This window comes from Cinclus cinclus, chromosome 22 (assembly GCF_963662255.1).
Source record: "Cinclus cinclus chromosome 22, bCinCin1.1, whole genome shotgun sequence".
Taxonomy (NCBI): Eukaryota; Metazoa; Chordata; class Aves; order Passeriformes; family Cinclidae; genus Cinclus; species Cinclus cinclus.
The window spans coordinates 382,810-406,425 of NC_085067.1; the positions used below are offsets into that span (position 1 = coordinate 382,810).

At 54.6% G+C, this 23,616-nt stretch overlaps 1 protein-coding gene and 1 long non-coding RNA gene across 9 annotated transcripts in view; one reads left to right on the forward strand and one right to left on the reverse strand.

Moving 5' to 3' along the window:
* The window catches only part of RAP1GAP2 (RAP1 GTPase activating protein 2), a 52,152-nt gene that overhangs the window by 12,914 nt on the left and 15,622 nt on the right, over window positions 1-23,616 (reverse strand). For 4 of the 8 annotated variants that reach the window (XM_062507041.1, XM_062507043.1, XM_062507040.1 and 1 more), the window contains 9 exons: window positions 5,909-5,993; window positions 3,555-3,590; window positions 3,279-3,323; window positions 2,799-2,831; window positions 2,268-2,477; window positions 1,764-1,867; window positions 1,217-1,295; window positions 732-785; window positions 392-475 (listed from right to left, as the gene is read on the reverse strand). In XM_062507041.1, coding sequence (XP_062363025.1) covers window positions 392-475; window positions 732-785; window positions 1,217-1,295; window positions 1,764-1,867; window positions 2,268-2,477; window positions 2,799-2,831; window positions 3,279-3,323; window positions 3,555-3,590; window positions 5,909-5,993 — 730 coding nt within the window. Of the gene's footprint in view, window positions 1-391; window positions 476-731; window positions 786-1,216; window positions 1,296-1,763; window positions 1,868-2,267; window positions 2,478-2,798; window positions 2,832-3,278; window positions 3,324-3,554; window positions 3,591-5,908; window positions 5,994-13,247; window positions 13,428-20,702; window positions 20,891-23,616 lie in introns of those variants that run through there. The other 4 variants (XM_062507047.1, XM_062507044.1, XM_062507046.1 and 1 more) reach the window with 4 other exon arrangements.
* LOC134052664 (uncharacterized) lies at window positions 6,139-7,229 on the forward strand. Its single transcript, XR_009933876.1, has 2 exons — window positions 6,139-6,511; window positions 6,666-7,229. It is a non-coding gene; the product is annotated as an uncharacterized LOC134052664 (long non-coding RNA).

The following is a 23,616-nucleotide window of genomic DNA, read 5'->3' on the forward strand; positions in this document are numbered from 1 at the left end:
TTCTGAGCCTGAGCTCTGCACTCCCATCCAGAGTCCCCCTGCTAATGACAGCATTTTCAGCAAGCCCACAGTCCTTCCAGACAAACATAGCTGTTTATCTGTCTAAACATATATCTGATTAAAATACCACGCCTGCTAAAATCCATTTTCACATCCGCTTTTCCCTACAGCAATTTGTGGGCTGATTTCCATACTAAGACTTTTCAATCATGTAATTTTTTAATGAGCAGGGAAAACATCCGAGCAATGGGAAGCACAGTCAGTGAGGACAGCCAGTGACACGAGGTGCTGCACATGGCAGAACTAACATCAGAGTTGAGTCTGTGCTTGTGAAACGTGGATCTCTGGTGCACAGGGACATGCTCCACAAAACAGCATGGGGACAACTCACCTGCCTGAACTTCTGATAGATCACACCAAACTTGAATGTGTTGTTGACCTCATGCTCATCATAAGACACTATCATTTGGGATGCCTGCAGAAAAGCAAAATGCCAGTTGTTTCACCTGGTGATTCAAAATGTGGTGGCCAAAAGATCCATGGTGAGGGGTGAGGAGAGCCCACCAGAGCTGCAGCAGGGCACAACAAGAGCTGGGCAGCACCAGGGGAGTGGAAGGGAGAAAGAAGTCCAATTCCCACATAATTAGGCTAAAAAGTTTTCAACAGTGGGCCTAGGCGTGGTTCTCAGTGTCCCTGTAGAACACACGAACAACTTGGGCAGGTTGTCTCACCTTGGGGTAGAGAACCGGGCTGAACTTCAGCCCAGAGGCATCGTCACAGAAGGCCTGTGGGCAAGGGGAAAGAGCAGTCAGTGCCAGGTCCTTGGTCAAAATTTCAGGCCATGAATGTCTCATAAAGAACCCAAATACAGCCTCCAATAGCCAGAGTCCCCCACTTCACATCCTCTCATTGGGATGCCCCATGGCCTGGCTGAGGATGCAGCAAGCCAAGTCCCAGGTCTCTCCATGTCAAATGAGAGCCACTTCTTCTCCTTGCCTGGGATCAGCAGGAAACCAACAGCAGGGCCAGCACACAGCACCACCCAAGTGCCCCTTGACCTGAGAGCCCAGTCACTGCTGCCCAACACACCCCAACACTGCCCAACACATCCCAGTGCTGCTCAACACATCCCAGTGCTGCCCAACACATCCCAACACTGCCTGATGTGCACTGGCACAGGCTTTGCCTCATGTTCCAGCCAAGCCAGGCAATTCACCTTTGCAATCTGGGGGATACTTGGGAGTTTGCTGAATCCTGCCAGTGGAATTCTTTCATGCAATGTCTTCACTTTGGACCTAGCAAAGAAACAACAATGAGCAGATGTCAGTGTCTACAGCAAAGCAACACCCACTGTTGGGAAACACTGTTGTGCTGGGTTTGTTGGGCCTGGTTAGTGAGCAAAGGCTCGATTTGTCTTCTCATCTCTGCAGCTCTTAAAATATTCATATTTTAAGAAATGGATGGAAATGACACAATGGTTCAGACATGCTGGGTCCTGTCAGCTTATGGAGGGATGTGTCTGGTGTTATCCCAGGGAGGATTAGACCCACAGAGGTTTACATTCAGTTCCAGCAGGTTTAGCAACAGATCAAAGTCTCACATTCATTATCAGGTTTAGGCAGTCGCAGCACAGAAACACAGGGATGCTGCCACTGCCTCCCATCCCAGCTGGACCCCTCCACACGCTGCCAGTCCAGCTCAAGCACTTGCTGTACGAACAGAAACAGGAATATTTTGTTAAACAAAGCTTTTTTTCCCCATACCTGAGTATAACCCTTAAATATTCTGTGCCATCTGTCTCCTCACACTTAACAGAAAGGATCAGATTTCCGAGGCTGCTGGCTGTACAGTAGAAATTCAAATGATCCTAAAAATAGAAAACAGCACGTTAGCAGCCAGGAAGCAACTCGTCCATGGCAAGGACACTGTCTGGACACTCACCTGCTACCCCAACACCCTCCCAGCACTCACACACTTGCACCCCCTGACCAGCACCAGGGCTGTGAGCAAGAGGACAGGGGCTGCCATACAGGACCCAGGGACAGAAGACTCAGAGGCAATGTCCCCACTGGTGTCACAGGAGACCTGTGGCTGTGGGGCCAGGGGGAAGGCCATGTGTGTGGCCATCGCTGCCGTGCTGGGAATCCACCAGTGCCTCGATTCCTTGCAAAGAGGGAAATCGTAAAACTTGCCCATTTTGCTCACAAACTGAGAGTTTTCTTAGTCAAAGGTGTGCAACTTTGAGCCCCTTGGGTGGAGGAACCCACCTTCCCCAGGAAATGCTTGCGGTAGGCTCTGGCCTCTCCCTTGCACTCCAGCTTGTAGCCATAGGTGCTGGGGCTGAGGTTTTCCTCCTCCTCCTCACAGATGCTGCTGTCAGATGAGGTGGGTGTGCCAAGGTTTTCTGGGTCTTCTATCCAGTATCCCCCAAACTGGGGTAGGATGATCAGTGGGTATGGGCTGCCCTTCTCTAGGATCTGCAGAGACATGAGGGGTCAGGCAGGACAGGGGGGTGGATGTGGGATCCAGGGCTCATTGCCCCGTGTTTTGCCCCTCTAGTGCAGCAGACCCCAGCCCTGGCACCAGCAGGGACATGTCCAGCCCCTTTCTGAAACCTCTTCTCTGTCACGGAAGAGGGCACATGCTACTGAGGAAAAGCCAAAATCCACAAAGACAGAGAGGAGGGAACATGCTTTATGCAGCTCCTCTCAGAAACAGAATCTCCACCAATTCCTCTGCCATCAGCAGTTTTGGAAAACCATTCACCAGAAGGTGTCCAGGGGGTTCAGGGCACCCACCTCATCGATGCTGGGGTATGGGATGTAGTCTTCCTGGAAAAAGGAACCAAAACACCATCTGTGACCATCTGTTCCCCAGCAGCTGTCCCTTAAAGCCCCAGCCCTGCCCACCCAACCCAGGGAGTGCCTCCAGCACCTGCTGGTCCCTCACAGGAAGGTGTCCATGCAGGCAAAGTCCTGCCTAGAGGGAGTTCCTCTACTGGTGTAGAAGTTCCTCTACTTCTCAGTGCAGCAGCAAGCCCCCACCCTTCTGCACAGCTGGAAGCTGAAATGCACTGCTCTGGACATAAGGCTGGATTAGGGATTTACAGGCACCATGCTCCCAGCTCTGCCATTCAACCAGTGCCTTCTTTTTAGATTACATTTAAATCTTTTCCAGCCCTTTGAGTGACTGTCTCTGGCAAAGAGACAAAATTAAACCTCTGAGATGAGGGGGGGGACACTTGAAGAGATCCCTTCAAGAAACAAAAATCAACCAACCTTGTGTTTTTGGCTTCCAGACTTCTGTTCTTCCAGTTTTGGTGCCTGTTTGGGACAAAATGAATGCATCAAATAATGTAGATGCTTTCAGCAACACAGGGGGTCGGTCCACCAACACGAGGGTATTTTGCTACATGGAGATGACTCCGATCCCAGCAGCTGGGAGCTGGGGTCTGTTCCTGGGACAGACCTCCCAGCACTGCTGTTGGGCCTCTGCCCTCAGGGGCTCTGCTGGGGCAAGCATCCCGTGTTACTGGCATGCACACTGCTGCTCACCTGCATTTTTTCCAGCATTTCGAAGAATTCTGCCGACTGCAAAGAAAAGAAGGAAATCTACTTTTCGATAAAAGCAGACACAAGGCAAGCCAGCAGGGACACAGGACCCCCGCCCCGAGCACTTGTCCTGCTCCCTGAATGTGGCACCAGGATCTCCCATCCAGCCCAGCTTGGAGCTCAGCACCATTGCTGCAGGTGCCCTTGCCAGAAGGCCTCAACCCCCCAAATGCTGACCTTTGTGCATGGTTTGATCAGGGGCCTTGAATAATTTCTTTTCTTAGTCACAGCAGCATTGGTGAAACTGCTGCCAGTGGTGCTGGGCTGCCCAGGGCAGGGTTAATCCCCGTGTGCCAGAGGAACTGAAGAGATTACTGAGCTGCTCCAATTAGAAACCCTTGCTTCTGCTGCCTGGCTCCAGAGCCAGGGCCCAGGGACAGGAGCTGCAGCCACCACACACACGGGGTGAGTGGTCCTGCACCTCTGGAGAGAGGGGCTCAGGGAGAAGGACCCAACCAGAGCAGGCACAGCCCACCATCACCTCTCTGGGACAGCTGCCAGGACCACGCTGCTGGGCTCTCCCTCAGCCACGGGAACTCCAGGTAACCCAGTTCCCACCCTGATCTACCTGTGCTGCCCAGCGGGACCAGTCCTGGTGGTGGCCTGTGCTCTGTGGAGCTGCTCTGAGGAGCAGCACCCCTTTAGTGCAGAAGCTGGACTTGCTGGACAGTCTTGATCCCTCTCCCAGCTCTTCCTGCTGCCAGGTACACACCAATAAATTTCCCAGCCAAACTAAGGCTGTAAATGTGGCACTCCCAGTGAACCCTAAGTGGTTTTTCTGGAGGCGTGGAGCACCCGCCCCCATCCCTTCTCTCAGCCCTCCTTCCACCCAGCCTGGCTTTGCTCCCAGCCCAGCTCCACTGCAGCGCTGCCAGCCCGAGGGGAGAGGGACAAGGGGGGTCAGCAGCTCCCATCCTCCATCCATCCCGGCTGTCAGAAACTGCCCGTGGAAGAGATGGGCGTGATTTGGGGCAAAAAAAAGGGGTCATGGTAACAAGGGGAAAGGCACAGGAGATGACTTCTAGTGAGCTCTTAGAATAGACTGAATTTCTTAAAAGGCAAAAAAAATAGAGGAAAAAACAAAGGAGGGGATGAAGAAATGAAAATCAAAGGAAAAGTATGAGAGAGATGTTTTTTCCTTCAGTATTTGTAGTGAGCAAAGGTCGGATTTACAGCACAAGCAGCCTGTGGCTGCCAGCACAGGTGGGGCAGCTGTGGCTTGGACACAGCCCTGCCTGTTTCCAGCTTTAGACCATGCCCGTCCTCACCTACAACCTCTGCAGGAGTCAAAAAGAAAAACCCCAGGCTCAGACAGCTCTGTGCCCACAGCTGGGTGCTCTTTAAAAAGTATTTTCCTTAGTTTGAGCCTGGTTTATCTCCAGGTACAAATGTTCTTGGATAGTCACTGGTCCTGCTCTACCAGTAGCCAGAGCTGACCCCATGGTGGCCCCAGACCCTCCTGCTACAGCGAGTCCCACAGAAAATGCCCCAGGTGCTGATCAAAGCATGCAGCAGTCTGTGTCCTTCAGAGAGCTGTGCACACGTAGACACAGATTTCCTGGGCCACAAAGGAAAGGACCAGAAAGAAAACCCTGCACCAGGTGGGAGTTGACACGAACGGAGGGCAGCGACCAGAGCTGTGCCAGCACCCCTCCCCAGCGCTCTCCATTCGCGTCGGAGCATTCACCAGCAAGCCCTGGAAGAAATCTATTGCCTTCCTGGCATCACCCCCACCTGCATCAGCCACACAGCCAGACGTCCTCAGGGGCACCCAGCAAGAGCGGCTGAGCACAGCCCGGCCATCCCTGCCCCGCCCCGCACCTCCCTTTGTTAATGTTTCCTCAAGGCAGAGGCACAGCAGGACAGCTGTCTTGTTATTTCAGAGGGTGGCTCGCCTGGGAGGCCAAGTGCCCGGAACAGGTTGGGCAGGAAGCAGGTGAGGGTTTGCGGGGCAGGTGCCCGCTGGGATGCACAGCTCAGGATGGGAAGGCTCAGACGGGATGCCCGGCCCCGTGGCGGGGACACGGTGCGTGCCTCACGCGGGCACGGAGCCGGCCAGCACGGGGCAGGGAAGGGGTCTGGAAGGAAAGCAGCACCGGGACTGAGCCCCGCCGCTCGCGGTTCTGTAACGGGAGCGCCAGCGGGGATGGACCGGCACCGGCGGAGAGGAGAGGGGACGGACGGGCTGAGCTCCGGACAACACCCGCTGCTCCTGCAGGAACAGCCGCAGCCCGTGCAGCCGCTGCCTTGGGAGTGCTGCTCCCACCAAGCCGCCTTTCCAAACCCAGCGCTCTCACCTTCATGGTCGGCGGGGCCGTGAGCGGCGGTGACAGCGGCCGCTCCGGGACGGGCGCATCCGTGCTGTTCAGCAGCTCCTGTTTCCTGGAAAACCAAACACGGGCATGTCAGCTCCCCCCGGCCCGAGGCAGCACACGAGGCAGGAGATAAGAGGAGATAAGGGTTATCTCCCTCGGTAAAGCCGCGGTGCGCAGCTGCCCGTACAGCAACATCTGGGATCTGAGAAAAAACCCAGCAGACAGTGTGAGGAAGGTGAGACAAGTGGTCAGAAGAGCCCGTGCCCAGGGCGGGCTGCTGGCGGTGCAGGGACAGCAGGGCTGGGTTTCTATGACAGCCCCATCCCCACCAGGGCAGGACCTGCAGCCCAGCAGCCTTCTGGCAGCAAAGGGGGCTCAGGGACACCCAAGGACACCCAGGAACACCTCAGCACGGGTTTGCAGCGACCCAGCTGAGGGATCCTTTGCCAAGACAGCACCTGGCACTGGATTTGGAAGTACCAAGAGCCATCATGAAGATGGAAGACCCCAGGAAAGCAGAAAGCAGCCCCTGCGCCACGAAGCTGTCGAGACAGGCCCCCCAAAAGTCCCCTAAGCTTTGGAAAAGTACGGCCTCAGCCCTCCCTGAAGAAAATTCCCATCGCTCTCTCCCGGCGGCTCCCGGGCAGGCAGCCACGCCATCACACAGCGGTACTGCCAGATGCTCCTCCGGGAGTCAGAAAATCTGAGATTTAATTTAGTTTCCTCTTGTCCCTGCCAGGTTAGTCCTGCAGAAACCGGGCCAAAATGTCCAACTGTTTATCTCTCGGTAACGAGGTTTGGTTCCCATGGCAGCGCGCCCCGGGATGGCTCCGCTCAGCTCACACAGCACCGATGCCCGCCGGGGCCTCTCCAGAACACACAGCTCCTGCCACGGGCTGCACCCCGAGCTCTGCCAACACCTGCCCCCGCCGCCGCCCCAGCACCGCGGGCCCTGCCCTCCCCTCCCGTCCTGCCAAGCCCCGGCGCTGGTGACAGCAGGTGACAATCACCAGCCGGTCTCAGGCACCTGCAGCCCTTCCTCAGCAGCGCCCTGCACCGTGGGGACGCTCAGGGGATGAAGTGGGAAGGCAGAAAGGAGGCAGCAGGGGTGCTGGGAAGGCAAAGTGGGACCAGCAGCATCGTCCTCCTCACAGCCAGGGGAGTCACGGCACCACCTGGGCTGTGCCAGCAACGTGGACTGGGGGGAAACACCCATGGCGTTGTGTCCAAACGTGAGTCCACGCCAAGAACTGATGTTTCACACTACATTAAACCAAAATAAATCTTATTTCTCTCTTTTTGATATCAGAGTGGGTTAAATTTACATTGTTACCCCTCATCTGAGCTCCTGGCATCTTCCAGTTTTTCAATGCAAGAAATTAATTGGAGCAATGTGGGGCAATAGTGGAATTCCTGTCCTGCCCACCCATATTGTTTATCAAGTTCCTTCCCTTTCTGTTCTCCACCGTGTCTCTACTGCTGAAAAATGCCAAGGATGACAGATTTTCCTTGTTTGCTCTTTGACTTTCTAGGACACTACAGCACAGCCTGATCTGGAGCAAAACACTCATCCTCTGCTCTCCTTGCTTTGAACCCTGAGCTCTGCCTGATTGCACTCAGCTGCACAGTGGCCTCAAAGGCATAAAACAGACACGACTTTGAAAAGATTAAAGTTACAGGGATGCGCACAAATAATTTGATTTTATTTGATTGGGAACTTGTAGTGGGTTGCCATAGCATCATATTCTAAGTATTATAAAATCACCCAACTTAACAACATGTTCCTCTGTCACATGCTGGCTGCTTCTTTGGGGCCAAACTGCTGGAACTGCTCCTGCAGTTCCGGGAGAGCAAAACAAGCCCATCCCCAACGCCTGCTCGGAAGAGGCCTCTGCTGTGAATCTGTTATGTTAAAGTCCAGCCACAGACGCCAACGATTCAGCCCGCCATCAGCCATCAGTTCAAGGGCTGGCCCGTTTCCCAAACCGATTGCCCCGATTGGGATGATAAATGAACCAGGAGGAAGATTGGTATGTCTTTGTGCACCGGGGCGCAGCCCTCAGGGATGCCCCCGAAGTGACCGCGGAGCCAGCGGGGGCTCACAGCAGCCCCGCAGTGACCCAGTCCCCAGCTGACACCGAGGCTGCCAGTGTCTGCAAAGCCTGAAGCACAGCAGAGGTGGCAGGTGCCCAGCACAGCCAGGACTCCCCAGGCACTCGCCTCTCCCTGGCACCACGGCAGACACGCAGCCCCAGCACTGACCACGTAGCCAAAGGTCCCAGCGCTGTGCTCTCACCCTAAGGGGGCACGTGGCAGGTACCGGGGGCTCCTCCTGCCCCTAATGCCCCTAATGCCCCTGGTGCACCCTGGCCACAGCCAAGCACCAGCACAGGATGGGCCCGAGCATCCTCCGGAGCTGGACACCAGCCTCCCCAGAAGGAAACGTGGGCATCACTTTCGTAATTTCATTTCTTTGTTTTTCTCATTAGGCAAATTAAGAGAGAAGGAAAAGAGAGAAATAGAATCCTGCATACTTAGTAAATCTAATTAAGGAAATACCTTAATGCGTTTATGGCAGGGCCGACTGCAGGGTTTCCGAACAGAGACTGAGATCACCCTGGCCATCCCAGCCTCCTCCTGGGACTTTTCCTCGGGAGGGACCTGTTGCCAGCATTCAGGGAGGCAAATCCCACCTGCCAAGGGCTCCTGTCACCTTCCAAAGGGGGAGAAAATGGGGATTTTTCCCCCATTTTTGGGGGAAAGTATGGGCACCGGTGAGCTCCCAACACAGCAAGGGCAGGTGAGATGTTTCTCATTAAAGCATCCCTGATCACAGTCCTAAAGCACCTTCAAATTAATAACCTGTATTTGGTAAACCCCATGGCCATACTGAAATTCTGATTTAAAAGTCCTGTTCAGCACAGAACCAAGGCTGCCTGGACCCTTGCAGTGCTCCCATCCAGACCCTGACTCTGAGTGCACACTTCTCTCATGTTCTCTGAAGCCAAAGCCTACTGAAAAACCCCTAATGCATCCCACCTCCTCATTTTGTCCATCTGATTTATTTCCCAGACAGGCTCTAAATCGGCACAGTGCATTTAGATAAATCACTGGTGGGCAGGGGAGGTATCAACATATTACCTGACATGGTGAAATGCTCCACAACTTGTGGCTGGTTCTACCTCTGTCAAGATGTGCAAATGAGATGGGAGCATCCCAGGTTACCCCTATGCCTGTGCTTAATTCCACAGATCAAACCTGGCCTAAGGAGGTACCAAACTCCTGCAGCAACAAGTTCAGCCTGTCAGATGCTTCATCCTTGAGAAGGTCAGCAATGGCTCTCCTATAAATTAACAGCCTCTATTTTTGGACTCATCATTTTTTATCCTTGATGGGCATCACCTTGCCAGCTGCTTCCTTTTTGGTTTGTTTAATATTCCATGCCCAGTCTCATAAGTTTTCAGAGGGGACTGTGCTTCCATATCACTTTCCATCCTCCCCCTGCCTGGGCTTAGCTCTGTCGACAGTGAGCAGTGGGAGTGGGGCACAGGCTGCTCGTCCTCCCTCTGGGGGTCCCCTCTCCACCCCCCACACAACTGGGACCGACCCCTGGCTCCTGGGACTCAAGCACCTGCTGACACCAGGCACAGCAGCAGTGGCCAGGAGCCCTTGCCAGCTGCTCACAAATTGCAAAAAAATAACTCAACCAAAACTGTGGATTTTTGCAACACAGACAAGGGCACCTTGCTGTGAGTTTACACCTGGAAATCTGCAGTGAGTGCCTGAATGAAGAACCTTGCCCTGACTTTGAGCAGCTCTCCACCCAATCCCAGGATGCCAGGCAGGCAAGATCTCGCTGCATCATCACTCATCCCAGGGAGGACATCAGCAGAGGACATGCACTGCTGCAGGCTCCCACTGATGTCAGGCAGTCGTGGGGCTCCAGAAACCCCCCAGACTTGGGGTCCAGCCCAGGCACTCAGTGCCGCAGAGCGGCTGGACCCTCGGGCAGAGCCCCTGCCATGGAACATCTTACCTAAAAACTGATTTACCTTGTTACATCCTGGCTCAGCCTAGCCCTATTCAGCAGGGCTGCCTTCTCACATCAAAACCTGAGAGTCAGCAAAAAAAAAAAAAAAAAAAAGTGCAGCATTTTCTCATCTACCTTTCTTGCAATAAATTCCGTATTTGCAAACTGTCAGCCTGCACCTACACATGCTCTCCCCTCGGAGCAGGACTGCAGCCCTCCTCAGAGAAAGGTGACATTTAACTACCAGTGGGCTTGGCTTTAATTGCCCCTCGGAACAGTGAATAAACATTGTTGAACAGTTCAGAGCGTCCCACATGAAGCAGGCAGGAAGGATCCCTGCTGCCTGCCCTGGCCATGGGGCTCCTGCTGCACCACCCAGCTGGGGAGGGGGCCAGTGAGGAGCTGACTCCTGCTTTGCCTGCACCTCTACAGACACTGGAATCCTTCCCACTGGCCAAGGGCTTCCCACTGGGCCAGGCCAGGACAGGACAGCAAAGCTCCATATGCAAGTAATGGTGAAAAGAAGTTTTAATCTTTTACAGAACATGCTGCCTACTCTCCCTTGCAGGAACAGAGAAAGTGGCAATTTCCTGCAGATCTGGGTAAATCAGCCAAGGCACTTGCAGACATTTTCAGACCAGAAGGCTCGTCTGATCCTATTCCTGCCAAACCCGAGCCAGGAGCCTCGGGCAGCCGTTTCTGAGCTGATTCAATAATTTGCAAATTGCAGAGAACAGCTCCCAGAAACCTGCGTCTCCAAACGCCATGGGACTGATGCCAAAGGGCAGAGGGAGGCTGTGAGTGGAGAAGTGCCCCACACCAGGGCACCCAGCCACCAGCTCTCCTCTGTGAGAGCACAGCCACCAGAGCAACACCTCACCTTGTGGGACAGTCAGGAAAATTCATTTAGAAAGAAATACAGTTCCAAATCTCAGGCTTCCAGAGCAAAACAGGAGCAAAGAGGAGCCCCCAGCAGCAACTGTCCCACTCACACTTCCCTGCTCCTCTCTTCCAGCTCAGGTGTGCAGGGGAGGCACAGGTGAGAAGGCTGCAGGAGGAGGGGCAGGTAAGCATCACCCAGCTCTGCCAGGGGAGTCTGGTGTGTTGTGCTGCACTTTGCTGGGTTGCTAACAAGGAAGGGACATGGGCCACCACAGACTCTGCAGCTGCCACTGATCCTGCCAGGCTTGCATATGGCTCATGGAAAGCAAAATTCAATTGCAAATGCAGAACAAAGACTGAATGTAGGAGGGGAAAAAAGCAAATAGGAGCAGGTGGAGGAACAGAGTCCCTTTTGACGATGCCGCTAGCAGTCCCTTCCTTTTCCTGCAGATTATGTCACTTTGATGGCCCTGGCAGCTTGCATAAGATGAAACAACCACGGTAAAGCACTGCTTGAATTCTTGCAATCACTCCCATGGAGGCTCCTCAGTCCACGGCAGACAGAAAAAAACCTCCTCAGGGTCTTGTTCTCCCCTTGAGATGTCTGTGTGATTCTTGTACTCAGTAAACCCCACAGCAAGAGGCGCACTGAGATGTTTTGTGCACAACATGATGCTGGGGGGAAAAAAAAAGGAAAACCAGATTCACACATAACGGGGCAGATTCCTGTGCAAGTTCAGAGCCAGGTTTTTTTCTAAGCACTCCAAGGTCATGCTAAGCTCATTCACTGAAATCTTGTACCTGGGGGAAAGACAACTCTTCGGAGAGGTGTGACTAGTAAAGCACTCCCTGCCCCTGAGGCAAATGCAGGATTGGTGAACGAGTTTCAGTGGGTACAATACCCAGAGGATCATTTGGGCCCCCAACAGCATCACTCTGCACTCGGACAGTCCCCGCACACGGGGGGCTCTCTACCACACACGAAAGGAGAAGAGACTTCAGCTCACAGCCTCTCCAACACTTGCTAGCTGGTAGCTGGAGCTCATGGTCCAAGGGCAGAGCTATGGTTAGAACTGGCCAGGGCTAAACAGGACAAAACCCAAGCAGCAACAGCAGGGCCAGGAACAGCCAAGCCTTCCAGGGAGCCCCAGTCCAGCCCCCACACCCTAAATTCCAGCCAGGGCTCAGCTCAGGTGAGCATCCATTACTGCTGCTCATCCAGGACCTGCAGGTTGTTTTTTTTCCAACTGTTCCGCTTTGATGATCTACCTAATACCCCAGCAAGGGAGAGGAAAATATCACAAACCAGTGACACAGGAACTCCCCAGGAATAGCAACGTTCAGTCTTTAGTGCATCACTGAAATCCTGCTCTCCATGGCACTAGCTGTCCAAGGCAAAGTCCCTACGCCAGCAGCACTGAAAAACGGGGTACGAACCCTGCAATCCACAACTGATGGCAGACAAAACCCTCCATCCTCAGTCACCTCACTCTGATTTTTCACACTTATAGATTAGGGAGTGGGAGAATATTTTACAATAATGATTCCAAATAATCAATTCTTCATTCGAGTTTGGTACAAAGTCACAAATTGAACCAAGAGAAAGGAAAGAAACAGAAAAGCCCTCAGCCTGCAGCAGTGCCCATATTGGTTCCACCCTGAAGCAGAGGTACACACACTGTGAGGTTCGGGTGCATATTTCTGACTATTTTTAACACCGAAGTTGCCAGAGCAGCAGAGTCCTGGAGGAGAAAACTCCCTGCCCGGGGCAGCCCGCATAGATCAGCGCGGGGTCAATCTCTGAGGCCAGCAGCGACTCCAGCGCGGAGCAGATGCCAGCTCGCACAGCCCTGCGAACAGGCCGTTTCCTACGGCACAAAGTTGGACACCAAGTACAGCCCGTGGTTTCGGCAATGAAAGACGAAACCATTTGTCAGCTGCTCCCGGCGCAGACAAAGCTGCGGAGCCGAGTTACAGCAGATCAGCGGGCACGGGAGCCCGAGGGGGCCCGGAGGATCGCGCCGCTCCTGCCGGGTGCGCAGCGGCAGTGCCGGGGCTCACCCGGCCCGGGAGCGCGGACCCCGCACAGGCGGCACCGGGCGCTCACGGTACCGCCGGTGCCCGGCTCCGGGCCCGCTGCCAGCGCAGCGCGAGCGGGTCGCGCTCGTGCCGGTACCGGCTGCCCGGTCCCCGGCACCGCTCCGGCACGCAGCGCGCACCGCCGGGGGCTCACGGTTATCCCCGGTGCCTGTTTTTCAGCTCCCGGTACCGCCGCCGGCACCCCCCACCCCCCCCCCCCGCCCGGTAATTCCATCCACCGCTCCCGCCGCCGGCCCCGCGTCCTCCCGCAGCCCCCGGGCTCTGCCCGGCCGACGGTACCGAGCGCTCCCCGGCTGCCCGCGGCGTCACCTTCTCTCGCTGCTCTGCCGGGAGCGGTGCAGGAGCCCGATCAGCACCACGGCCGCCCGCACCCCCGCCCGCCGGGACCGCGTCCTGCCGCCCGCCCGGGACATCCTCGCTGCCGCCGCCGCCGACCGAGCGCCGGCACCGGCGGGGGAGGCAGCGCGTCCACGGCCGCGACCGCCCCCGCCCCGCGCGCGCCCCGCGCCGCCGGTAACGAGCGCGGGGCCGGTAACGAACGGAGCCGGTAACGGAGCCCCGCGGGAGCGGCTGCGGAATGGCGGCAGCTCTGCCCCGCTCCGCTCCGCTCAGGCCGGGGGCCGTGGGTGTGTCCGCGGACCCCCGGACACCCCCGGGCCGGCTCCGCGGGCGGGCGGGGCTCTGAGCGCGTCACGGGCCCGGGGACCCGACCGTGCGCGGCGCAGCCTCCGGGACACCCGGTACCGAGGGAGGCTTTCCCGCAGCCACAGCCCGGGCTCCTGAAGGGGCGAAGAGCCGGCACAGCCCCTCCAATCCCCACACAGGGAGGACTCGCTGCGAGCCCCGCAGGACCCCTCAGCTGGTCCTGCCCTCCCTCCGCCGGGGCCGAGCATCCCTCCCCCCGAGCCCAGGCTGCAGCAGCGGGGCAGCACGGGGCCCCGAGCCCGGCCCTCACGCCGGGAGCTGACACACAGCTCCCTCAGGAAATGAATTCTTTTTTTATTAAGTAAACTGTAATTTATCTACTTCTCACCTCAGCACCTTTCCCTGGAAGTCTTTGTTGCCGTGGTGATAAAACACTCAGGTCCCTCTGCCCCCTTTATCTCACCTCTCTTCTGTGCCAGTTTAATTTTCACAGGAGCTAGACACAGGACAAGCTACAGCACTTTGAGCAACTTCCTAGTCTGAGGGACGAAAGCCCCATCCCTGCTGCCAGCAGGTGTGAGACCATACACGAGAACATCCACCCAGCTCAGGATACTGGCACCAGTGTACACAGTGTGAACGAGCACAGCATACTGGTTCTCCATATCCTTGCAGCCATTGGGAACAGTCAAAAACGATCCTCCTGTCTCTGGTCCAGCCCACCGCCCTGGGTGGGTTTAACCAGCCCGGCCTCAGAGCAGGGAGGGCAGAACCTGTCTGGCAGTGGCACACGGGTGCACGGCCCCTGGGACAGCTGCTCCGAGTGTCACAGCCAGGCCAGGGGTTTGGGTTTGTTCCTGCCACAAACAGCAATCTGTTGTGGGGCACACACAGGCTGCAGGCAACCACTTCCACCATCCATTCAAGCAGGACCCGAGCAACTCCTGGGGAAAGATGGTGAGAAAGGGCCCCTGCTCCCCACCCACAGAGCAAGAGCCCAGCACGGAGCAGGAGCTGCCTGGAAACCCCCAGCTGGGGCAGTCAATCATTAACAATGCATGGGGCTCCCCTGGCAAAGTCTGTAATAAATGTGTTTGCTCAGGAGAAACAGCTTGCAGAGGCCACAGACCACATCTGGCAGGGAACAGCCGCTCCTGCTGCCTCGTTCTGCCTGCCACACTCCTGCTTCACCCACCTCCCCTGCCTGTCACCCTCTTGTCTACCACCCTTAAGGAGATCGACATAACCTCAGTTCTGGCCTTCTCTATCTAAACGTTTCAGCAGAATTTCTAATCAGACGGATTCTTCAAATGCAACAACAACAAAATCCCTATCATCACCGTAATCTCTTTCTGTAAATCAGATAAAAACAGGCGTGATGTAATTTTTGTCAACACACCACATGAATTCACCCCAGATGAACCAGACAGCATTTCAGTGTCACCACAGCACCCATCCTGACCTACACTGTGCACATGGAGCACTCCAGAGAGTCAAGACCCAAACTTAAACCCAAGATCAATATTTTCGTTTTTCACCTCATCTCGAGGTGTCTGGGGAGATTGAGGCAACAGCAATTCCAGCAAACAAGTGTTGAGGTACCACTTCCTCCGAGGAGAAACTTCAACCCATTCTCCAAAAAAATCTGGAATGCATTTCTATCTCCTCAGAACAACATCAGATGATGCCAAACTCTGAATGGTGGTGAGAGAATTTAAGTGGGTGAGAGGAATGAATCTTGCTAAACCTGAGTGCTACCTGCATTGCCAAGCTTTTCAATAAAGTTTTTGGTGGATCAACAGATCTCTTCCTGCGGAAAATACCTGTCTGCTTTCCTACAAGCTGAAGCTATCGGTCTGATAGATGTCTCAGGCATAGAGAAGGAAAAAAAATTAGCTCTTATTTCTGTGCCAAATTACACCAATTCTCCAGCACCTCATTAGTTTCCAGTTAATGGAGGGGGAGGGGAATTAATTTTAAATCTTTTAGCTCTCACATTAAACAGGCAGATTCGAATTTCATTGAGTCTGCCTCTCTGGAGACATTTTCCACATCTCCTCTCCCCTTTTCCAGGCACGTCAAGTATTAATCTCCTCTTGGTTTATGCTGAAGTCGCTTTGCATTGATTTTTAAAGATGTTCAATTCTCTCCTATTTGGAAATAGACAAACACTTTGAGCAGAAACTCAGCCAGGTTCCCTCTCCACCCAGACATTGCCCAGCCCACAGTGGAAGTAATTGCATCTGGATTTACTGCAGCTGATTTGTAATTTATAGGCTGAGGGCAAGACAGATAATAGATGGTGAGGGGCTGAGGTGGGCTGGGGGTTCCTGGGAGGGCTGGGTGCTCACACAGGGAAAAGGAGCCAGGACCTCCTGCTGCACAGGACAGCACCTCTGGCTGTGACAGACCTGCTGAACCTGCCCTGTATTTCTTAGGTTCTGCCATCTGGTAGCTCTCCAGGATGGAGCAGGGCAGGATGGCAGGGATGTCCTGGAAGGCACACAAGGTGGCAGGGCTGGTGCTTCTGAAAGCTCCTGCCCTGCCTGCCTTCCCTGTGCCTCACCCCCTCCAGCTCCACCCCACCTCCCGTTCCTGCAGAGATGCCACCAAAGCATCACCTTCTGAATGCTGGAAATAGAGATGCCCTGTCAAGGCCAGCACCCCCAGAAGCTCTCCAGATGTCCCAAAGGACATCTCCAAAACAGAAAGCTGCAGTTCAAGAGGCTCCAAGTCTCCATCCTTTCTTTAAAACATCGTCCCTTCAGTCACTAAAGTACCTCCAGGATAAGCAGTTGCCCCTGTTCTATGAAGAAATATGAATCTCTTGAAAAATGCCCTGACAATTTTTCTGCAGAGAAAGCAGCTTGGCAGTGAATTAGGAAGCCTGAAGGGCTGGAGGGAGCACAGGACAGGTCAGGACAATTACACGCTGTGATTAACACATCACCTGGCTGCTGTCTGGACACCCTGCTGAGAAAGAAGAATCTGAAAACACCAGAATAGGACAAGATTGAGGCTTTATCCCTAGGAGTGCTGAATCTGGCATGAATAAATGACACTATTATTATTATTATTATTATTATTATTATTATGCCATTCATTCATGTAATAACTTTGGCTTTTGTACAGATGCTGCTATGAGATGAAATCCCCATAGGTGAGCAGCCCATCAACCTGCACAGGACCCAGCCCTGTGCTCACACCTGGGCTGCAGTCACAGTTGAGTCCAGCTCTGGAGACTCAGAGCCTCCTGAGACAGTGCAGGATCCCTTCCTGTCACCCTGTGTGCCTCCCTGGGCATGAGATATTTCTGGTTCCCTCACTGACGAGGAACAGTGCCAGAAATACATGAGCTATGCCAGGCATTTGCCAGAGCAGGGCTGGAGGCAAGGCCAGCCCATCCCACAGCACCGTGCCTGAGCTGCAAGGGGGAGCCCAGAGATCTGCCCTGGCCCTGCCCCACCACCCTGGGACCCTTGGCCACTGCCCCAGGCACTCACCCAGAGCCCCTCTGGGCACTGCCTTCCACCTGAGCACAGGCACCTGCACTGCCCAGGTGGGAGAGCTGAGATGGGGCAGCTGCGCCAGCACCGAGCACTGGGAGCCAGAGAGGAACAAAAGGAGACAATGCAACAAAACCCAAAAATGCAAAAATAGTAACTGTGTCCCTGCAAAGGAGCAGTCACATCCTGAATTCCCTGGCATGGCAGAAATGGATTTGGGAGCTTGCAAATGAGGGAGAAAGCGATTACAATTGCTGCTGCAGGAGGAGGATAAGAGGGCATCCACTTTTAGAGAAGTATCACAAGAAATAGAGCTTTAGATTACATTTCATCTAGCCCCAAGTAATCTGATTAGAAATTTATTTTATATCTTAAGTTAGAAAGACATGAAGGAAATCCCAACAAAGCAAAGAGCCAGCTCTTCCATGCAGGCAATGAGAGACAGAGCACAGTGAGCTTATCTCCCCAGAAATGGTGTGAGACGGGTGTGACATGCCAGCAGCCACCCCGACACCACGTCAGCTCTGAGACTGGATCGATGTGTGCCAAGGCGTGGGGCAGCCCCAGCTCCCACCCCACGCTGGCACGGCCCCCTGGCACAGCCGTGCCCCAGCCCTGTGGATCCCTGTGGATCCCTGTGCCCCGGCACTGCGGCTCCTCTACACAGGAGCAGGGTTGGAGTGCAAGAAAGGAGAAGTTTTCGTGCTGAGCTCAAGGAGGAGCACACAGGCTGCAGGCTTGCACTGTCCAGAGCCCATCCCTGCGATGAGTGCACTCAAGAATTGACCTTCTGTGGCCCAGCAGGGTGCATGAGTGTCCCTCCCCTCAGCACAGTTCCCCTCCCAAGCAATAAGGCAGGAAGAGTGGTCAAAGCCACAACAAAAGAACAAAAAGGAAAGAACTCTCACTGCAGAGAGCAACTGAGGTCGGGTGGGTCTCGTCACCCTCCCCTGGGCAGAGAGGATGCTGAGGAGCACAGCTGAGGAAGGTGCTGGGAGCAACTCCTCCCTGTGCACCCCAGGCTGTCCCTGCTCGAGGGCACAGTCTCCAGAGCACCCCAATGGAACTGTGTGTCACAGACACACTCAACCAGACCGGCTCCAAAGGGGGTTAGACCTGAGCTGTAGCCTGGCCAAGAACTTTAAGAGAGCAGTGACACCAAAGAGCAGTGACCCAAGAGCATCAGTGACAGAGCCTGGAACACTGACCATGCCATCAACACACTAACACATGGGTGGGTGGTTTTCCAAGGTTTATCAAGGAACAAAGCAAGCTGTGGGTACAAGGAGTCTCTTGTACACCTCTCCCATCCATTGCATGCCACTGGCTATGAGCCAAACACTATCCTGTAATTGAGACAGCCCAGGTGGGTCACCTCTGGGGTCTCCCTGCCCAGCAGCCTGGCTGTGTGGTGGCAGCTGGGGGCAGCATCAGCCACAGCACAGCTGATACAGAACGAGGAAGTCATGGCCATGACAGCAGCACAATTACATAGAAATTGTATTCCTGATAATTTGGGGTATTTCTCCCTGTGAACACAGGCCTCCTGAAGAGATGAGTTCCAAGATTTCAGCATCCAATTAAATTAGATCAAATCAGCAGAGGAAATTAGTCTTTGCGGCACGATCAGATCCTCTGAATTTTACTAGTAATTCAGTGAGCTAAATGTCACCATTCATCAGTAGCATCACTAATAAATCCAGATTTGGGATTCACAGCCACTAACATGCACCACTCACCCAGGGCTTCCAGCACCACCAGCACCCTGCTCAGCCCCTGCTCCTTCCTCCACTCCCCTACGAAGCAAAGGCCATCCCTGGTTGTGCCAATCAATCACCACTGGATTCCAGCTGGGAAGCTCGGGATGGGGCCCAAACTTTCACCTCAATGGAGCAATGCAAGGGTGTGGGAGGAGGAGGTGTGGGCAGGGAGGGCTCATGGAGCAGGTCCTAGTGCCACAGGGGTGGCAGCAGAAGAAGGAGCACCCAGGCCCCAGTGACTCTTCCAGAGACGACACCATCTCAATTACTGCCTCCCTCACACACCCTGTTTGATGGGAAAGCATTAAAAGACATATAATTTGTGGAGCTAAAACACAGGTATTATCTCTGACACATCCATACTACAGGGAACATTCTGAAGTCAATCACATTCAGGGATTTCTGCTGCTCTACAGATTTTTTCCTTGCCTCTTGCTTCAAATATGAAAAGATGGAAAATGCAGTTTTTAACAGCACTACCATCTTCCTCTTCAAATCACCTCACACTCTACAACCTCATCAGTGATTGGGAACAAGAGACCCAGCTCAGCTTGTCAGGGCTTTAGAAAGTGGACTCTGCATTCCAAACTGGAAAGTATTAACACTATATTGCTGTGGGAGAAAGGAGCTGTAACGGTCCCTAGTGTGACACCAGTAACATTTGAGAGGAACGAGACAGGACAGTGCCTGAAAGGACTGACCTTTGAGACTTCAGAGAGACCCAGAATATAGCTCTGACCTATTCAAGTACCTGCCAAGCCTCTACATGTCTCTTCTGGGTGGGAGCCTGAGATGAGCCATGTTTTCACAAAAGGCTTTGGAAGATGTCAGTTCCTTGGATATTGTGTGGGTCACTGAGAGCATCACAAGCCCCACTGGAAACGAAACAGCAGAGGTGGAGAGGGCCATTTCCAGGGCAGGTCTGTGGCCCTGCCAGCAGCAAGCCTTCCCATGGCATAGGAATGCCACTGGGTGCCAGTGCCTGCCCATCTCTGCGGGGCTGAGGCCAGGACCCCGCCAGCTCACAGGAAGAGCGACAGCCGGCGGGAGCAGTACAGTAATTAACGAAATTATCATCAGGAATAAACCACAGGCTTTGGCAGAATGCCTGCACCGCCATGCCAGCACTGCTCTGGGCTCCTGGGCCCGCCAGAGACGGGACCGCTCACGTCCCCAAATCACACCCACCCTGGTGGCACACGAGTGGGCACACGGCCCGAGGGGAGGCCAGTGGGCACCCGAGTGGGGCAAGAGCCCCTGCAAACCCTGCCTGGGTGACCTCAGTGACCGCTGCAGACAGGGAGGGAACCCGTGTGCAGATGGTGCCTCAATCACCGCAGCCATCATGGTCCCTCCACCCATCATGACAATATTTGCTCAGAGGTGCCTGTTCCCCAAGCAGCCACCCTCCGACTGCAAACAGCTCCAGCCTGACAGGCTGTAAATACAGCAGGAGGAAAAACCAGCACAGTTTATTAGTTCTGAGACAGAGCTAAAAATAGACCCACGTGGGGCTGCTCAGTCCTCTGGGCAGATGTAATTGTGGATAATCTAGCTTTAAATATGGGGAGGCTGTCTGACAGCAACAACAACATTTTAGCATATGGACGGGCGGCACTCATGGGAACGTCACCTCCAACGTCACCGGGGAGTGGTGCTTGCTCCACCAGATCCCAACCAGCTCTTCTGATCCATGGCTGGGCTTTCTGCAGAAATACACCCTCACATAAACCCAAATATCTACAGCAGGTCACTAAGATGAGAGCACAGAGTCAAATACCAAGGGGGAGCCTCAGTGGAGCTGTGCCAGTACCCATTTCCCCAGCCTGAAATTTTATGTAGCTAAGGCTTACCAGATCAAATGGCTGAAACACTCCAAGTCCTCAGAGCTGACAGCACCTTCCTCCTCCTGTGAAAGCTTCCTCTGTCCCAGGCAGGCTGAGAGACGTGATGGGAGGATGCTGTGGGTGCAGGGCTGGGTGCGGGCAGGCAGCCAGGGTGATAACTGCCCTTCCACGAAGAGGGAAGTGCTCCCGCCTGCCTGCCAGAGATAGCAGGGAGACGCTGGCACTGGCTGGATTTCGTAAATCTCCCACCAGTCCTCGGGCTGACGGGGGAGGACCGACCACGGCCCTGCCACCATCCTGGCAGGCAGCTCAAGAAGCTGATGGCAAGCAGGGACGGTGGCAGTCACCCCCTGTGGCACGAGCAAGGACCTGTCACCATCCCTGGGCACACACCTGCAGCTCCCTGGCACTGCAAGGGGGTCTATCCCAGCAGGAACCCAGCACAAGACCTGCTGCCAACACAAGCACTCATTTGCCTGGCATGCCATGCCCAGCCAGGACTCCGAGCTGCCACGGCCCTGCACTGTGCTGGGTGCACAGCTAACACCCATCCAGCACCGACCCATCAAGACACCCAGCCCGGCCTCATTCTGCCCCTCCAGCCCAGCACTGGTTTAGAACTGAGTCTAAAGTTTTCTGCAAGTCCAGGGCATTCCTTGCACCCTGGCCCTGCACAGTCCTTCCCCAGGCACGCTGACAGAAGGAGGTCACTGCCAGGCTCCAGAACTGGGATAGCCATCAGGGCTTGTTGCTGGTGAGGGTCATTGCTGGGGTTTACACTGGGCTGGCTCCACGCCCAGCAGCAATGGAGAGGAGCAGCTCCAAGGAACAGAGATAGGAAGCCTCCCTGTGTGCTACAGCTGGCTGCTTTGCAGGAGTTTTGACAGCATTTCCTTTGCATGTGCTTCTCTGGCTGAATATAATTGCAAAACGTACATTTACATGCAATTATCCATTTATGAAGTGCTAATAAGTCAAAGGAATTTACTTAGATGCAATCGGCTCACCAAACCTTGTCCTCACAGGACCCAAAGCACAAACCCCCAAGATCAGTGCAATAGTCAGTGCAGCCACCTCCAAGATGCTAAATCATTCCCACATCTTCCCATTAACTCAGCTCCAGCCCATCAAATATTAAAGAGCCTCAAGCCTGGACACAGCTCTTTTTACAAAGGTCAAGCAAACCTTTCATCTCTTCCCACCTTCATCCTCCTGCTCCCATCAGCAGAGGAGCATCACATGCTCTTTCATGTGAGCTCTGACTGCACACACACTGACTCCCAGTAATTGCTGTACATGGCTCCTCCGTTCCACAGAGACATGATTATTTTGGTGCTATTTTTGCTTTATAAGGCTAAAAGAAGAGGTGTGAGTGCCTGAAGGAGGGACTCTTTTACTGATTTTTTTTGTTTGACACTGTGGTTTCTCAGTACACCCCATCAATACCAAAGAGCAGATAATCAGAGCACAGAGGCTGAGGAGCTGTCGAAGACTGGTGAACCCCCATGGGAGATCTCTCTACCATCTGGTTCCACAGAAGAGGAGGAAGGGTCTCACGAGTCCCCATCCCACTTTTGCACCTCCAGCACCCCCAATACAAGGACTTTACCAGGCCAAGGAGGCTCGAGGGTCTCTGCCTGATTTCTTGGGGACCCCTGCACTTGCTTGGCTGCTGTGGAAAGCAAACAAACCTACCTGGCTGGCTCACCTGGCCAGAACTGCTGTTTGACATGCAAAAATCTTTACAGGCTGATGTCTCCTTCCAGGGTGACCTTCCCACTTGGGAAGCAGCTTAGCTGCCATCTGGCTCAGGTCTTCTCTTCCCAGCAGCACAGCCTGACCTCAAACACCCCATGTTTGACTAGGACTGCATGGAGCAGTGCCCCCAGCAGAACCAAGGGGACCCCAGGAACCTGAACTTCCAGCTCCCTACAGAGACTTCACGTAACACACGAAAACACCAACACCAAGCCAAAGCTGGGGAGCTGCTTCTGGACACGATTCCCCTTTTGCCAGCCCAGGGGATTCAGCTGCTCCAAGCACTTTCCTCTGAAGTGGGTAAGGAATAAAAAAATGTAACAGAAAAGTTGGGATCACAGTGGAATTGGTCCAAATCAAACCCAGGCTCTGCACATGCCAAATCCCATTTATTGCCCAGGTGTCTCAGTCCCCACCCCAGAGCTCCCCAGGACCAGCCCCCGTCCCAGCAGCTCTCAACAGCCCCAACACCCAAGCACAGCAGCACCAGTGCCTGCTCCCACCCTTGGGGACGTGCAGCCCCAAAAACAGTGAGCAGAGTATCTATCCCCAAGCCCTCTCCCAGCCTCTTCATCCCTCACAGACTCCCTTTGGTCAGGGGCATGTCTCAGCCCAGGAGCTTCCTCCAGCCACAGGACAGTGGGCTCCAGAGCCAGGGCTGGCCCGCGTCCAGGACAGTCACAGCCGAGTGGTGGGACAGGGCACACCAGCTCCTGGCTGGGTGCCATGCTCTCAGGTCCCTCTGCCCGGCAGGCACGGGCATGGCACAGCTCCCTGGGGCAGAGCCAGACCCAAATTCTCCAGAGCTGCCCAGGCGTTTCACAGAGGCTGAGCCGCGTTTGGCAGCAGCTGCCCAGGAACGCTCGAGCTCTGTGCAGCCTTCCCTGCCCACCTGCAGCCCTGGCACCTGTGCCAGCGCCGGTCACCAGAGGGGTCAGCTGAGCCCTGCCGATGCTGCCAGGGCTCCCACCCATCCCTGTCCCGGCACTCCCTCTCTGCAGCGCCTACTCGTGCTCCCCGGCCCCTCAGACACATCCCCGGTTACCATAGGAACCAATGAAACCCGAACCGGAGAAGAGAACGGAGAGACAGGCAGAGGGAACGCTGCTTTGATGCCCCGGTGCCACCTGCGTGGGTGAGTTTATCCCGGCTCTGTGTGGGC